The sequence below is a fragment of the Pristiophorus japonicus genome, chromosome 1, assembly GCF_044704955.1.
Source record: "Pristiophorus japonicus isolate sPriJap1 chromosome 1, sPriJap1.hap1, whole genome shotgun sequence".
Taxonomy (NCBI): domain Eukaryota; kingdom Metazoa; phylum Chordata; class Chondrichthyes; family Pristiophoridae; genus Pristiophorus; species Pristiophorus japonicus.
Genome location: NC_091977.1, coordinates 204,210,117 through 204,227,601, shown reverse-complemented (window position 1 = coordinate 204,227,601; position 17,485 = coordinate 204,210,117). Strand labels below are relative to the sequence as shown.

The 17,485-nt window shown below is 45.2% G+C and overlaps 1 protein-coding gene across 3 annotated transcripts in view; it reads right to left on the bottom strand.

Annotated features, from left to right (window-relative positions):
• Nucleotides 1-17,485, bottom strand: part of gak (cyclin G associated kinase) — a 136,423-nt gene that overhangs the window by 100,880 nt on the left and 18,058 nt on the right. For 2 of the 3 annotated variants that reach the window (XM_070886283.1, XM_070886291.1), the window contains exons 2-3: nucleotides 10,185-10,246; nucleotides 6,634-6,693 (exon numbers count right to left, since the gene is read on the bottom strand). In XM_070886283.1, coding sequence (XP_070742384.1) covers nucleotides 6,634-6,693; nucleotides 10,185-10,246 — 122 coding nt within the window. Of the gene's footprint in view, nucleotides 1-6,633; nucleotides 6,694-10,184; nucleotides 10,247-13,090; nucleotides 13,261-17,485 lie in introns of those variants that run through there. The other variant, XM_070886296.1, reaches the window with a different exon arrangement.

The following is a 17,485-nucleotide window of genomic DNA, read 5'->3' as shown; positions in this document are numbered from 1 at the left end:
GGACAGTTTACCATATTAATGGCACTATATGAAGCAAGTTGTTGTAACACATAGAACACAAGTTCCTTGACTGACTGCAAAGTGCAAGAAAAGTGTAATTTGTACTATGTTAATTGTACAACTTACTCTACAAAAACAAAAATTATGCAAACCAACACCTACTCACAACACCTTCACCACTCATTCAAAAAATAATAGTTTGTTTTCTGCACAGGTACTGTGAAAGCAAAAATTATTTGCTTATAAAGATCAAAATCAATATTAAAAGGAGGTACAGGGTATAACATGTTTTGAACAGTAGGATGTTTACAGGTTACAGATCTCAGCCATGCTGTTTTGAGAATAGAATACAGAAAGAGAGGAGAACAGAAGACTCTCGTACATCCCACGCAGAGCAGCACTGTCAGAGGCCAAGAAACTGGATGCCTGCACACCCCTTCAGCCAGGAATGGTATAGGCTTCAAGGAACAAGAGGGGAAGGAGGAAACAAAATGTAATGATGTGGTTAACTACTGGACTAACTCTAACAGGCACGTTGGTCACTGGCATACACACAGCAATATGGGTTACTGAATGGCTGCACTACAGAGATAAAATACAAGTCACCACAATAACATTTCTTCTAGTGGGTTCAGATGAACCACAAAGATGATCATTACATCTATATGTAAAAGGGCTGGTTGCATCTTTACTATATGTGGACCAGGTAACTATTTACAAACAAGAACAATTCTCACAAATTTGCTTGCCATGACAATTGTATTCATGTCAATTTGACTAACATGAAACCAATAGTGAGAGAAAAAAAACTTAAATAGTCTATTTCCTTTTTTTTTTGGGGGGGGGGCAATGTATAGAATTGTGGAATGGTGACATGCAGTTTCAAACCCTTACTCAGTCAAGTCCTTGATAACAGCCATGCAGCTGTTGCACAGAAGCACTAAGTGGAGCACCTCCCCAAAGGGGGAATTAAACTGCATGAAAGAAGGAAAGAACTGGCATTTATAAAATGCTTTTCAAAGCCTAAATATGTCCCAAAACTGTTGTGATGCAGGCAAATGTATCAGCCAAGGTTCTACAAACAGTGATAACCAAATAAGTTGTTTTTGGTGTTGTTGGCCGAGGGATAAATATTGGCCAGAACACCTCAGCTCTTTTTGAAGTAGAGCCATGGGATTTTTTACATCCACCCGAGAGGGCACATGGACCTCAATTTAACGTCTCATCCGAAAGACAACACCTCAGACAGTGTAGCACTTCCTCAATACTGCACTGAAGCATTATCCTAGGCTTTGCATTCAAGTCTCTGCAGTGGGATTGGGATCCACAACCTTCTGACTCAGAGACAAGAGTGCTACCACTGAGCCATGGCTAAATGGGGATCATCCTCTGGGCTACTTTCATGATCTACTGGTGTCCAGTCAAGGGCAGCAATGGAGACGGCCGAGGAGTAATTGCTCGACTTATTTTCTTGTACACAGAGATAAGGTATGGAGGAGAGAACCAGCGAGGAAGTTAAAAGTAGCAGCAAGAATCTTGGAGTGACTGTTAAGTGAATTTAAAGTGGTTTCCTCATTTATCCATGGAAAGGGCACAAAATTAGTAGAAATATGATACCGGGGGTATTTGAAATTGTTTTATTAAAAAAAATGTGGAGACTATTGTTCCACAAATGCACATAGATCAGCTCTCACTGTGGGCATTTAAGGGCCTTCTCCTTAAACAAGAACCTAGAACCGATCTAGACGACTATGTATGCAGGAAGTGTATCCAGCTGCAGCTCCTGACAGACCGCATTGTGGCATTGGAGCTGCACATGGATTCACTGTGGAGCACCTGCGATGTTGAGGATGTTGTGAATATCACGTTTAATGAGTTGGTCACACCGCAGGTAAAGGTTACAAAGGCAGATAGGGAATGGGTGACCATCAAGCAGAACAGGAATAGGAAGGTAGTGCAGGAGTCCCATGCGGTCATTTCCCTCCAAAACAGATACACCGTTTTGGGTACGGTTGAGGGAGATGGCTCATCAGGGGAAGGCAGCAGCAGCCAAGTTCATGGCACCGTGGGTGGCTCTGCTGCACAGGAAGGCAGGAAAAAGGGAGAGCGATAGTGGTAGGGGATTCTATTATAAGGGGAATAGATAGGTGTTTCTGTGGTCGCAACCGAGACTCCAGAATGGTAGGTTGCCTCCCGGGTGCAAGGGTCAAGGATGTTTCGGAGTGGCTGCAGGGCATTCTGGAGGGGGAGCTTGAACAGCCAGTTGTCGTGGTGCATATAGGTACCAATGATATAGGTAAAAAGTGGGATGAGGTCCTACAAGCTGAATTTAGGGGGCTCGGAGTTAAATTAAAAAGGACCTCAAACGTAGTAATCTCAGGATTGCTGCCAGTGCCACGTGCTAGTCAGAGTAGGAATTGCAGGATAGCTCAGATGAATACGTGGCTTGAAGAACGGTGCAAGGAGGAGGGATTCAAATTCCTGGGACATTGGAACCGGTTCTGGGGGAGGTGGGACCAGTACAAACCGGACGGTCTGCACCTGGGCAGGACCAGAACCAATGTCCTAGGGGGATTGTTTGCTAATGCAGTTGGGGAGGGGTTAAACTAATATGGCAGGGGGATGGGAACCTATGCAGGGAGACAGAGGGAAATAAAATGGGGGCAGAAGCAAAAGATAGAAAGAAGAAAAGTAAAAGTGGAGGGCAGAGAAACCCAAGGCAAAAATCAAAAAGGGCCACATTACAGCAAAATTCTAAAGGGGCAAAGTGTGTTAAAAAGACAAGCCTGAAGGCTCTGTGCCTCAATGCGAGGAGTATTCGTAATAAGGTGGACGAATTAACTGCGTAGGCAACTATTAACGAATATGATATAATTGGGATTGCGGAGACATGGCTCCAGGGTGACCAAGGCTGTAAGCTCAACATCCAGGGGTATTCAACATTTAGGAAGGATAGAAAAGAAAAGGAGGTGGGGTAGCATTGCTGGTTAAAGAGGAAATTAACGCAATAGTAAGGAAGGACATTAGCTTGGATGATGTGGAATCTGTATGGGTAAAACTGCGGAATACCAAAGGGCAGTAAATGCTGATGGGAGTTGTGTACAGACCACCAAACAGTAGTAGTGAGGTTGGGGATGGCATCAAACAAGAAACATAGAAAATAGGTGCAGGAGCCCTTCGGGCCTGCACCACCATTCAATAAGATCATGGCTGATCATTCCCTCAGTACCCCTTTCCTGCTTTCTCTTCATATCCCTTGATCCCCTTAGCCGTAAGGGCCATATCTAACTCCCTCTTGAATATATCCAATGAACTTGCATCAACAACTCTCTGCAGCAGGGAATTCCACAGGTTAACAACCCTCTGAGTGAAGAAGTTTCTCCTCATCTCAGTTCTAAATGGCCTACCCCTTATCCTAAGACTGTGACCCCTGGTTCTGGACTTCCCCAACATCGGGAACATTCTACCCGCATCTAACCTGTCCCATCCCGTCAGAAACTTGTATGTTTCTATGAGATCCCCTCTCATCCTCCTAAATTCCAATGTATAAAGGCCAAGTTGATCCAGTCTCTCCTCATATGTCAGTCCAGCCATCCCGGGAATCAGTCTGTTGAACCTTCGTTGCACTCCCTCAATAGCAAGAACGTCATTCCTCAGATTAGGAGACCAAAACTGAACACAATATTCAAGGTGAGGCCTCACCAAGGCCTTTTACAACTGCAGTAATACCTCACTGCTCCTATACTCAAACCCCTAGCTATGAAGGCCAACATACCCTTTGCCTTCTTCATCTCCTGCTGTCCCTGCATGCCAACTTTCAATGACTGATGAACCATGACACCCAGGTCTCGTTGCACCTCCCCTTTTCCTAATCTGCCGCCATTCAGATAATATTCTGCCTTTGTGTTTTTGCCCCCAAAGTAGATAACCTCACATTTATCCACATTATACTGCATCTGCCATGCATTTGCCCACTCACCTAACCTGTCCAAGTCACCCTGCAGCCTCTCAACGTTCCCCTCACAGCTCACACCGCCACCCAGTTTAGTGTCATCTGCAAACTTGGAGATATTACACTCAATTCCTTCATCTAAATCATTGATGTATATTGTAAAGAGCTGGGGTCCCAGCACATTAGGGATGCGTGCAATAAAGGTACAGCAGTTAACATGGATAACTTTAGTCTACATATGGATTGGGCTAACCAAACTGGTAGCAACTGGAGGAGGATTTCCTGGAGTGTATAAGGGATGGTTTTCGAGACCAATATGTCGAGGAACCAACTAGAGAGCAGGCCATCCTAGACTGGGTGATGTGTAATGAGAAAGAACTAATCAGCAAACTTGTTGTGCGCGGCCCCTTGGGAAAGAGTGACCATAATATGGTAGAATTCTTTATTAAGATGGAGAATGACACAGTTAATTCAGAGACTAGGGTCCTGAACTTAAGGAAAGGTAACTTCAATGGTATGAAACGTGAATTGGCTAGGATAGACTGGCGAATGATATTTAAAGGGTTGACGGTGGATCGGCAATGGCAGACATTTAAAGATCACATGGATGAACTTCAACAATTGTACATCGCGGTCTGGAGTAAAAATAAAATGGGGAAGGTGGCTCAACCATGGCTAACTAGAGAAATTAGGAATAATGTTAAATCCAAGGAATAGGCATATAAATTGGTCAGAAAAAGCAGCAAACCTGAGGACTGGGAGAAATTTAGAATTCAGCAGAGGAGGACAAAGGGTTTAATTAGGAGGGGGAAAATAGGGTATGAGAGGAAGCTTGCTGGAACATAAAAACTGACTGCAAAAGCTTCTACAGATATGTGAAGAGAAAAACGTAGGTCCCTTGCAGTCAGAATCAGGTGAATTTATAATGGGGAACAAAGAAATGGCAGACCAACTGAACAAATACTTTGGTTCTGTCTTTACGAAGGAAGACACAAATAACCTTTTGGAAATACTAGGGGACCGAGGATCTAGCGAGAAGGAGGAACTGAAGGAAATCCTTATTAGTCAGGAAATTGTGTTCGGGAAATTGATGGGATTGAAGGACGATAAATCCCCAGGGCCTGATAGTCTGCATCTCAGAGTACTTAAGGAAGTGGCCCTAGAAATAGTGGATGCATTGGTCACCATTTTCCAACATTCTATAGACTCTGGATCAGTTTTTATGGATTGGAGGTTAGCTAATGTAACCCCACTTTTTAAAAAAGGAGGGAGAGAAAAATCAGCCTGACATCGGTAGTAGGGAAAATGTTGGAATCAATTATTAAAGATGAAAAATGCAGCGCATTTGGAAAGCAGCGACAGGATCGGTCCAAGTCAGCATGGATATATGAAAGGGAAATCATGCTCGACAAATCTTCTCGAATTTTTTGAGGCTGTAACTAGTAGAGTGGACAAGGAAGAATCAATGGATGTGGTGTATTTGGACTTTCAAAAGGCTTTTGACAAGGTCCTACACAAGAGATTAGTGTGCAAAATTAAAGCACATGGTATTGGGGGAAATGTATTGACGTGGATAGAGAATGGTTGGCAGACAGGAAGCAGAGAGTCGGGATAAACGGGTCCTTTTCAGAATGGCAGGCAGTGACTAGTGGGGTGCCGCAGGGTTCAGTGCTGTGACCCCAGCTATTTACAATATACATCAATGATTTAGATGAAGGAATTGAGTGTAATATCTCCAAGTTCGCAGTTGGCACTAAGCTGGTGACGGTGTGAGCTGTGAGGAGGATGCTAAGAGGCTGCAGGGTGACTTAAACAGGTTAGGTGAGTGGGCAAGTGCATTGCAGATGCAGTATAATGTGGATAAATGTGAGGTTATCCACTTTGGGGGCAAAAACACGAAGGCAGAATATTATCTGAATGGCGACAGATTAGGAAAAGGGGAGGTGCAACGAGACCTGGGTGTCATGGTACATCAGTCATTGAAAGTTGGAATGCAGGTACAGCAGCCGGTGAAGAAGGCAAATGGCATGTTAGACTTCATAGCTCGGGGATTTGAGTATAGGAGCAGGGAGGTCTTACTGCAGTTGTACAGGGCCTTGGTGAGTCCTCACCTTGAATATTGTGTTCAGTTTTGGTCTCCTAATCTGAGGAAGGACATTCTTGCTATTGAGGGAGTGCAGCGAAGGTTCACCAGACTGATTCCCGGGATGGCAGGATTGACATATGAGGAGAGACTGTATCGATTGGGCCTGTATTCACTGGAGTTTAGAAGAATGAGAGGGGATCTCATAGAAACATATAAAATTCTGCCGGCATTGGACAAGTTAGAGGCAGGAAGAATGTTCCCGATGTTGGGGAAGTCCAGAACCAGGGGTTACAGTCTAAGGATAAGGCGTAAGCCATTTAGGACCGACTCAGAGAGTCATTAACCTGTGGAATTCTCTACTGCAGAAAGTAGTTGAGGCCAGTTCGTTAGATATATTCAAGAGGGAGTTAGATATGGCCATTACGGCTAAAGGGATCAAGGGATATGGAGAGAAAGCAAGAAAGGGGTACTGAGGTGAATGATCAGCCATGATCTTATTGAATGGTGGCGCAGGCTCGAAGGGCCGAATGGCCTACTCCTGCACCTATTTTCTATGTTTCTAACCAGCAGAACTTGAAATAACTGAAAAGGATACCATAAAGCAAACTTCCTGAATGATTGCTTTGCTCTTCTCTTCCTCATTTGACAGAAGTCTCTGTAACACAAAATAAGATCACATGAATTTTCAGCAATTAAGCACGATTACACTTGACTTTTAATTGACTAAGCATATCAGAATAGCATGGATTTCCTGTGGACAAAACCTCTACTTGCAGGAGTCACTACACCAGTACCTTGGACAGCAGAATAGTGCGACCAGTTCATTTGTTAAATGTGATCTGCATTACTCTTTAAAATTGACATCAACAGCTTGCATCTACATTGCGCTTTTAACGTAGGCACTTCACAGGAGCATAACCAGACATAAATTGACACCGAGACATTAAGAAGGGTGACTAAAAGTTTGGTCAATGAGGCAGATTTTAAGGAGGGTCTTAAAGGAGGAAAGAGAGGTGGAGGCAGAAAGGGTTAAGAGGAGCTTAGGGCCTAGATGGCTGAAGGCACGGCAGCCGATAGTGAGGAGAAGGGACTGGGGAATGGGCAAGAGGCCAGAGTTGGTGGAATGCAGCATTTTCAGAGGGTTATAGGGCTTGAGAAGGTTACAGAGATAGGGAGAGTGAGGCCATGAACACGAAGATGAGAATTTTAAATTCAAGGCGTTAGTGGAGAGGCGCCAACGTAGGTCAGCGAGCACAGAGGTGATGGGTGAATAGGTCTTGATGTGAGTTAGGATATGGATGGCAGAAGATGGGAAGTCAGCTAAGACAGCATTGGGATAGTTGGGTCTGGAGGGAACAAAAGCATGGATGAGGGTTCCAGCAGGAGATGGGATGAGGCATGGTTGGAGATGGGCGATGTTATGGAAGCGGAAGTAGGCGGTCCTTGTGTTGGAGAGCATATGGGGCTGGAGCCTCAGCTCAGGGTCAAATATGACGCCATGGTTGCAAACAATCTGATTCAGCCTGAGACAGTGACCAGGGAGGGGGATGGAATTGGTGGCGAGGATAAGGAATTTGTGGCGGGGACTGAAGACAATGGCTTCAGTCTTCCCAAAGTTTCATTGGAGGAAATTGCAGCTCATCTAGGATTGGATGTTGAACAAGCAGGTTGACAACAGAGAGGCAATAGAGGGGTCAACAGAGATGGTGGTGAGGTTGTGCTGGGAGTCGTCTGCTCACTTGTGGAACCTGACATCACTTCTTTGGATGATGTTGCAGAGGGGCAATACGTAGATAAAAAATAGGAGAGGCCCAAGGATAGATCCATGGGGGACTCCAAGGCTAACAATGCAGGGGCGGGAAGAAAAAGCATTGCAGAAGATTTTCTAGCTACAACTGGATAAATAAGAGTGAAACCAAGCAATGGTTGGTGTGGTCAACTGTGTTAAATGCTGCAGAGAGGTCACGAGGATAAGGAGGGATAGTTGACCACAGTCACAGGGGATGTAAGTTGTGACTTTGATGAGGGCCATTTAAGTGCTATGGATGGGGTGGAAACCTAATTGGAGAGGTCCGAACAAGGAGTTGCGAGAAAAATGGGCACAGATTTGGAAGTCAACAACCTGTTAAAGGACTTGAGAGGAAAGGGAGGTTGGAAATTGAGTGGTAAGTTTGCATGAAGAAGGGTTAAGAGTGTTTTTTTTTTGAGGGGGGCGGGGGAGGGGGGGGGGGGAAGTGATGATGGCAGATTTGAAATGGATGGGGACAGTACCTGAGGAGAAGGAACAATTTACCAATGTCATTTAGCATGGGGACCAGGAAGGGAAGTTGGGTCGTCAGCAGTTTAGAGGGAATAGGGTCAAGAGAGCAGGAGGTGGGACTCATGGACATGATGAGCTCAGAGAGGGCATGAGGGGAGATAGGGGAGAAACTAGAGATAGATGTGGGTTTAGTGCTAGGTGGGCAAGGAGAAGGGAGGGACATGGCAGATACAGTTGAACGGATGGTCACAATCTTTGACACAAAGTAATTCATGACCTCATGTGGAGGTGAGGATTGAGAGGGCAGTGGAGAAGGACCCTGGCCTCAGTGCTGATGGAGAGCTGCCAGGCCTCAGAAAGATAGATCTCCACTGCCGTGACTGGGACCATCCCGGGATAACTGATGTTACCAAAGCGGTTATGGAGGAATGGAGACCAAATTCATGAGGTAGCAAGCTTGTTGATATTTTAGAAAAGGTGGTAATGTGCACAGAATTATACATTTTCAGTACATAACCGTGGAAGGAGGGAATACTTTGAACAAAAAATACTTCACCAAACTTTACTTCCCCATTAACTCCAATAATTATCATCCATACAACAAACAACAGAGTGTTGGTCATTCTGGGCGGGGGCGGGGGCGGGGGGGGGGCGGAGAGAGAGGGGAAGCATTAAATAGAGCCAGGTTGTGTTCTCTCCCTCCCCACCAAGTCCAAACACTGTAGCTGGCTGACTTTTCCATTCCCTAATCAAGGGGCTCTGAGACCAACTGCAGTACAGTGTCCATCATCCCAGCTGAAATCAGCTACTTCACCACTGATGAGAGATTGAAATGAAGGGTTTTCTGGTCTGTATAACTCAGCACTGCACTGAGCAATGCGCATTCACCCACTGAGCCATTAGACCACTCATAATTTGCCTTAATAATAATTAAACTGACTGGCACTTTCATTTCATCTTTCACCTATCAGGAAAGGATGAACAGGCTTGATCTCTCTTCTCTTGGAAAGAGAAGGCTGAGGGGTGATCTAATAGAGATTGTTAAAATGATGAAAGGCTTTGATAGACACAGATAGGCTGTTTCCACTTATGGGAAAGAGCAAAACTAGAGGCCATCCAAATAAGATAGTCACCAAGAAATCAAAGAGAATTCAGGAGAAACTTCTTTACCAAGAGAGTGGTGAGAATGTGGAACTCGCTACCACAGGGAGTAGTTGAGGCGAATAATATAGATGCATTTAAGGAGAAGTTAGATATGCATATGAGCAAGAAGAGAATAGAGGGTCATGCTGATAGAGTTAGATGAGATGACTCGAGTGGAGCATAAACGCTGGCATAGACTGGTTGGGCCAAATCATCTGTTTCTGTGCTGTATATTTTATGTAATTTTTCAAGTGCCCCCACTTAATTAAATACTTGAGCCTGCTGAGTTAGAAACAATTTTGTTCACACTGAACATGGCATTACACTCACAGTGAACTGCCATTGAAGATCTGGCATACAATGCCCTAATCCTATCCTCATCGAACCGTGGCATGCATGACCACTTGGGATCTTCCTGGTATGTGTGGCTCAGAGACTACTGCAATACACAATACTTTTAAACATTGCCCACCTGAAGGCATGATTCATTTTATCCAGAAACACTCATCCCCTGACCAGTCTGGGTGTTGGACATTGTCCACGATTTATGAACTGTTGTTTCAGTTGTAGGCTGCACAGCTAGATGAGACTCATAGGGCACAGTGTGGCAGAAAACAACCCACTGGAGCGCACTTCACCCTAGCCAATGACTGCACAAGCAATGGCAGTGTCTCAGACTGGGCACAAAGATAAGAAATGCCTTCAAGACCATTTTTTTAAAATAGTTTCAAAGTTTGACTCACCTTTAAAGCATAATCTCTTCCACTACCAAGATCCTGTGCTTCATAAACAAAGGCAAATCCACCTGTTAAATCAGCAATACATTTCTACAGTGAGAACGTATCAACATACTGTGGAGATTATATACCTGTATACGGACTAACAGAAACCCAAGGTGATTAAAAGGTTTTAATTTCACTGAGGTATTCAGATCATCTCGTAAACCAAGAGAACAAATAGTTTCAAAATGAGATTACTGTCCTAGTCACTTTAAGACATTTCATAGCTGTTGGGAGTAATCAGTTTTGTATTTACTCCTCGATTTTGTTAATGAACTAAACATAGATTATCACGGGGAGCGGCAACGGTCAAACTGCATAGCTCAGTTGATGTTTGCAGATGAAGTTTGCTAACTGTGACATAATCACTAGCTGATTAACACAAAGCTGTCAGTATATAAAAGACAACAATCCAAATTTAATACAAGTGGTTTATGAATATTAAATATAAAAAACCCAAGACTAGATTACAAGCAGTCACTCCTCTTGAATTGGATTTACATTTCAATTTATTTTCTCTATTAACTTAGTTTTCTCATACCCCCATTCTCTCCCCCATGCACCATTCCCCTGCTAAAACACCCATCATTCTGTAACCAACCACAGCGAGATGAACAAGAGCAGTACAGGATCATACATTCACTCACTAACTCATTTCCACCACTTCCCATAGAGAAAAATGCACAACCTGCTCAGACAGCCCAGTGAGATCAGGAATCTGCTGTGTAGGAAATCAGAACAAACCTGCTCTTCATCCTCCCAATCTACTGGTACATTGTCACACCAGCTGTCATTTCAACTTTACGAATATTATATAGTTTTAAAAATTCTATCTTGCTTAAATACAAGTCATTGGCTAGAAATTTGTTGGCTCAGTGCCACCCGTTAGCGCCCAAGAGGGGTGCTAACGAGCCATTAAGCAACTATCACCCGCGCGCCGCGCTATGACAGCCTTCATTGCTGGTTTAGAGGCGGTGCTGTCATTTAGTGCTGCGCACTCGAGCACCACCCATTTGGTGATGTCACGCGCTTGCAAAGCCCTCTTAGCGCCGCGTTCACCAACTTGACTGCTTTCGCCTGCCGTAGCATCTGACGCTACTCCCGACAGGGACAGCAGGTGCTGCAAAAAGGATCCCGGGGCAATATCTGAAGGACTGACAAGGTAAGTGTTCAGATTGCACTTTATTTACAGTTACTTACCTTTCTGACCTCTAGAAAATTATTGCTAAAAGTTCTCTGCAGTTTGTGTCTGTTCCACCTCACCTCCTCTTTAATCGTTAGGATGCCGATATCCTCGGGCCTCAACTTCAGTAGTGCTACCGCCCTGATAGCACCCCAAGAGGAATGTGGAATGTTTCAGCTTGCGCTCCACTCCCCTCTTGAATGAATATCCCGGTTGGAGGTGGTAAACATCGCCTGACACTAAAGTTAGCACCAGGCCTTGCCCAGATACCTTCCTTCAGCATGCTCAAAATGGCATTGGCAAAGATTTTTTGAGAGCAGCCTTAGCTCAGCAGTAGCAATCTCGCCTCTGACTAGGAAAATCTAAGGTACCAACCTCACTTCAGAGAATTAAGCACCTAAGCTGGCACTTCAGTGCAGTATTGTTCTGAGGTGTTACATTGTCCGAGGTGCCTCAAACCGGGCTATAATGAATTTTCAGCCCATTGATTTTGGACACTTCCTGATCCATCAACTGAATAACTGTTAAAAGTAAATTTCATTGACTTTCAAGAGGGAAGTTATGCTCAGTTTTAGCACAAACATTTAAGAATTAGGTCATCATAAGGTCATTGGTAGGGTAGCTAGGCACATACTTCTAAACTTATCAAAACCAAAATTTATAATATATAGGTTGAACCTCCCTTATCCATAACTCCCTTATTCCGCACCACGCCTCGTTCGGAACCATCACCGGCCGCCGGGTGGCGCACGTGCACAATCCAGCTGGTCAAAATCCTCAAAAAATATCAATGTAAAAAAAAATACGTGTCCATTTACACTTACAGACCCACAATAAATTTACCCCAAATCCTCGAAAAATATCAATGCAAAATAAATTTACCCAACTTCGGAGCTGACACCTCAGGGTCCGCCGACACCTCCCGGGGCCCGCTCAGGCCGCGACCTCCCTCCTTCTCTCCCCCATCCCCCCCCCCCCGACTGTTGCAGCGTTGAATCAGTGCCGGCTTCCCTCCCTCACTGACCCCCACCCACACCCAAACCCACAGCCCCAGGCACGACAACCCGCAACGGGAAATTCATGGGAGAAGCCAGCATAGAGACAGCAGCGGGGTTGCAGCCTGCCACTTACCTCGGCCGTACCGAGCCCGCCTTGGTAGGCAAGATCGCGGTCAGAGATATTGGCTCCTTTATAAAGGGGGGCTGAATCACACCTTAAAACTAATCTGACTGGCCACCCAAGTGACTTTTTAGTCTTGGATTTTGCACCTCTGTCCTCCCAGTGGGTGAAGAAGATGCACCCACTGCTGTGGCTGCTTACAAGAATATTCAAATCCTATGACACCAGGCTAACCTGAATACTCCAGCAGTGTCAGAAGCAGGGGTCAGCAGTGTAGTGAGATTCTCATTCTATAGTGCTTAGTGTTTGATTAATGACTGACAGTTGTTCCAGCCAATTGGCGCGCACACACACACTGAGAACACGTGACCTCCCCTTATCGGGAAATATCCCTCATTCGGAACAGGCCAGGACCCGAGGGTTCCGGATAAGGGAGGTTGAACCTGTATTAAATTTGCGATATATGCCGTGCACACCTTATTTGGGCATCACCATTCAGTAACACAGTCACCACCTGCAGCTGCACACTGCCGCCTCTTGGAGTCTCGTAAGCTGCAGAGCCCCATACCTTGGATGAGACATTTAACCGATGCCCTGTCTGCCCTCTCGTGGACGCAAGCGATCCCGTGACACGATTCGAAAAGAGTAGTTCTCCCCGGTATCCTGACCAATATTTATCCCTCAACCAACGTCACTAAAAAAAGGTTATCTGATCGTTATCACATGCTCTTTGTCAGTTCTTGCTGGGCGCATGTTGGCTGCCACCTTTCCTGCAACAGTGAAAATACTTAATTAGCTGTAAAGCGCTTTTGGAGATCCTGATGTTGTGAAAGGCACTATATAAATGCAAGATCCTTCTTTCTCTCTTTCCTTTACTGATACCTACAATATCACTAATGCACTCCGAGGGAAAGTCACTTTGTCCTGACTTTCCGTGGGCAATACTACAGGATATCCACTGGTAGTATTCATTTCCACAGTCTTGTTTTAAAACCAGAGCAGAGACAGATAGCACAGGCACGTGGTGGCACAGAATCTTGAAATCATTTACTTCTTTTATTTTAAAAATGGTCTGGTTGGGGTTGCTTTGTCTCCATGCCAGGTCATCGCTGTTTGAACCCACTCCAATCTATTTCCAAATTCAGCTGTTACCACTGCAGGAAGAGGCCAAGAGGCCAGGGAAGACTTCATGGATTGGGAGATGGGGAGCAAAATAAAATTCTCGTGATAGTTAGCACCAGGCCTTGCCCAGACACCTTCCTTCAGCATGCTCAAAATGGCATTGGCAAAGAGTAGCCTTAGCTCAGCGGTAGCAATCTCGCCTCTGACTTGGAAAATCTAAGGTACAAACCTCACTTCAGAGATTTAAGCACCTAAGCTGGCTCTTCAGTGCAGTACTGTACTGAGGTGCTACATTGTCCGAGGTGCCATCTTTCAGATAAGACGTTAAACCGAGGTCCCCTCTGCCCTCTCAGGTGGACATTAAAAAACCGCACAGCACTATTAGAAGAGGAGCAGAGATGTTCTCCCAGTATCCTGACCAATCATTATTCCTTAACCAAGATCCCACAAAAAAATGATTCCAGTCATTAATTACATTGCAGTTCATAAGACCTTGCGATGCAAGAGAGAAGTCAAAAAAACAATTTTGAAGGTAAAGAGGAACCTATGAAATTAAATTAGCAAGGAAAATAAAACAAAATAGTAAAATATTCTACAGGCACAATAATAAAAACAGGAAAGTTGGGATGTGAATAGGGCCACTAAGGGAAGGACAGGATCAGTACTGGGACCACTGTTGTTTAAAATTAAAGATTTACACAGGGGCGGTGGGGGGGGGGGGGGCGGGGGAGGATAGTCAATACTGAGAACTGCAACAAATTACAAGATAACATTAATAAACTTGCAGAATGAGCATATAATTGGAAAATTAATTTCAACATAGATAAATGTGAGATATTACATTTTGGTAAGAAAAATAAGGAGGTCACATATTACTTGGAAAATAAGAATTTAAATGAGATAGAGGAGCAAAAGGATCTCGGAGTACAAATATACAAATCACTAAAAGTAGCGACACAGGTTAATTAGGCCACAAAAAGCAAACCAAGCACTCGGGATTATTTCTAGAGGAACAGAATTGAAAGGTAGACAAGTTATGCTAAACTTGTATCAAACCTTCGAGATACCACACTTCTACTACGTACAGTCTGGTCGCCATATTATAAAAAGGATAGACAAGCACTGGAGAGGGTACAAAAAAGATTGACAAGGATGATACCAGAACTGCGATGTTATATATATTTTGAAAAGAGAGGGCTGAGAGGTGACCTAATAAAGGTCTTTAAAATTATGAAAGATTTTGACAGAGCAGACATAGTGTTTCCACTTGTGGGAAAGAGCAAAACTAGACTAAAATGTCCTTACTATGCAGTATAAATGCACACGAGGCCCATACTAGAGAGAAGGTCACTGTGACCAGTAACCTTTATTAGCCAGCACTGAAGTGATGAAGGTGGGTGGAGCTTCCCCTTTTATACCTGAAAGTCCAGGTTAGGACACAAGTTCACCACCTAGTGGTCAATGTTCTCACGGTGTACAACTCTGGTCAGTTTATACATGGGTTACAATGACAGTTGAAGACATGACATCACCTCCCCCCCCCGAAAGTCTTATTGGGATCACAGGTTAAGTCTCTCTGGTGGTTTACGCTCCCTTGTTGAGCGCCCGAGTTGGGGTTCCGGTTGTTGGGCGCTGGCCTGAGTGTCTGCTATTTGTGGTGCCTCAAGCCTGTCCGGACTGCCCACAGTGACTGGGCTCTCCTCCACTTGGTTCCGGTGTTCAGTCACCTGTGGTGGAGTGAACTCTACATCGTGTTCTTCCTCTGCTTCTTCTATGGGATTGCTGAACCTCCTTTTTGTTTGATCCACATGTTTGCAGCAGATTTGTCCATTGGTAAGTTTAACTCCCAGAATCCTATTCCTCTCTTTGGCAATCACAGTGCCTGTAAGCCATTTGGGCCCTGCAGCGTAGTTGAGGACAAAGACAGGGTCATTGACATCAATACATCGTGCCCTCGCATTCCTGTCATGGTAGTCACATTGTGACTGGCGCCTGCTCTCAATAATTTCTTTCATGGTGGGGTGTATAAGGGATAAACTGGTTTTGAGCGTCCTTTTCATTAACAGCTCTGCGGGTGGAACCCCTGTGAGCGAGTGTGGTCGGGATCTATTGGCCAACAGGAGGCTTGATAAGCGGCTTTGTAGGGAACCCCCTTGGATTCTGAGCATCCCCTGTTGATTATCTGCACTGCTCGTTCCACCTGGCCGTTAGAGGCTGGCTTGAATGGTGCCGTTCTGACATGGTTGATACCATTGCCTGCCATGAAGTTCTGGAATTCAGTACTTGTGAAGCATGGGCCATTGTCGCTGACCAAGACATCCGGTAGACCATGCGCGGCGAACATTGCTCGTAGACTTTCTACCGTGGCAGAGGATGTGCTTGAATTAAGAATGTCACACTCGATCCATTTGGAGTAGGCATCAACTACAACCAGAAACATGTTTCCCGTGAAAGGACCTGCGTAATCCACATGGATGCGTGACCATGGCTTGGCGGGTCAGGACCAGGGGCGAAGGGGGGGCTTCCCTTGGCGCATTGCCCAGCTGGGCACACATGTTGCACCTGCGAACACAAAGTTCCAGGTCTGCATCTATCCCTGGCCACCAAACGTGTGACCTGGCAATTGCCTTCATCATGACAATGCCCGGGTGCTCATTGTAGAGTTCTATGATGAACATCGCTCTGCCCATCTGGGGCATGACTTCCCGGTTTCCCCATAGTAGGCAATCGGCCTGAATCGAGAGTTCATCCTTGCGCCTGTGAAATGGTTTGAATTCCTCAGGGCATGCCCCGTACGTGGCTGCCCAGGCCCCATTCAGGACACATTTCTTGACTAGAGACAGTAGCGGGTCTCTATTTGTCCAGACTTTGATCTGACAGGCTGTCACAGGTGAGCCTTCGCTTTCAAAAGCTTCAACAGCCATGACCATCTCAGCACCATGCTCGGGTGCCCCCTCAGTGGTGGCTAGTGGGAGCCTGCTGAGTGCATCGGCGCAGTTTTCGGTGCCCGGTCTGTGCCGAATTGTATAGTCATAGGCAGCTAACATGAGTGCCCACCTCTGTATGTGGGCCGATGCATTTGCATTTATGGCCTTGTTGTCGGCCAAAAAGGACATTAGGGATTTGTGATCTGTCTCCAGCTCAAATTTCCTGCTAAACAGGTACTGGTGCATTTTTTTTTACTGCATATACACATGCAATCGCTTCCTTTTAGAAACATAGAAAATAGGTGCAGGAGTAGGCCATTCGGCCCTTCTAGCCTGTACCGCCATTCAATGAGTTCATGGCTGAACATGCAACTTCAGTACCCCATTCCCGCTTTCTCACCATACCCCTTGATTCCCCTAGTAGTAAGGACTTCCTCTAACTCCTTTTTGAATATATTTAGTGAATTGGCCTCAACAACTTTCTGTGGTAGAGAATTCCACAGGTTCACCACTCTCTGGGTGAAGAAATTCCTCCTCATCTCGGTCCTAAATGGCTTACCCCTTATCCTTAGACTGTGTCCCCTGGTTCTGGACTTCCCCAACATTGGGAACATTCTTCCTGCATCTAACCTGTCTAATCCCGTCAGAATTTTAAACGTTTCTATGAGGTCCCCTCTCATTCTTCTGAACTCCAGTGAATACAAGCCCAGTTGATCCAGTCTTTCTTGATAGGTCAGTCCCGCCATCCCGGGAATCAGTCTGGTGAACCTTCGCTGCACTCCCTCAATAGCAAGAATGTCCTTCCTCAAGTTAGGAGACCAAAACTGTACACAATACTCCAGGTGTGGCCTCACCAAGGCCCTGTACAACTGTAGCAACACCTCCCTGTCCCTGTACTCAAATCCCCTCGCTAT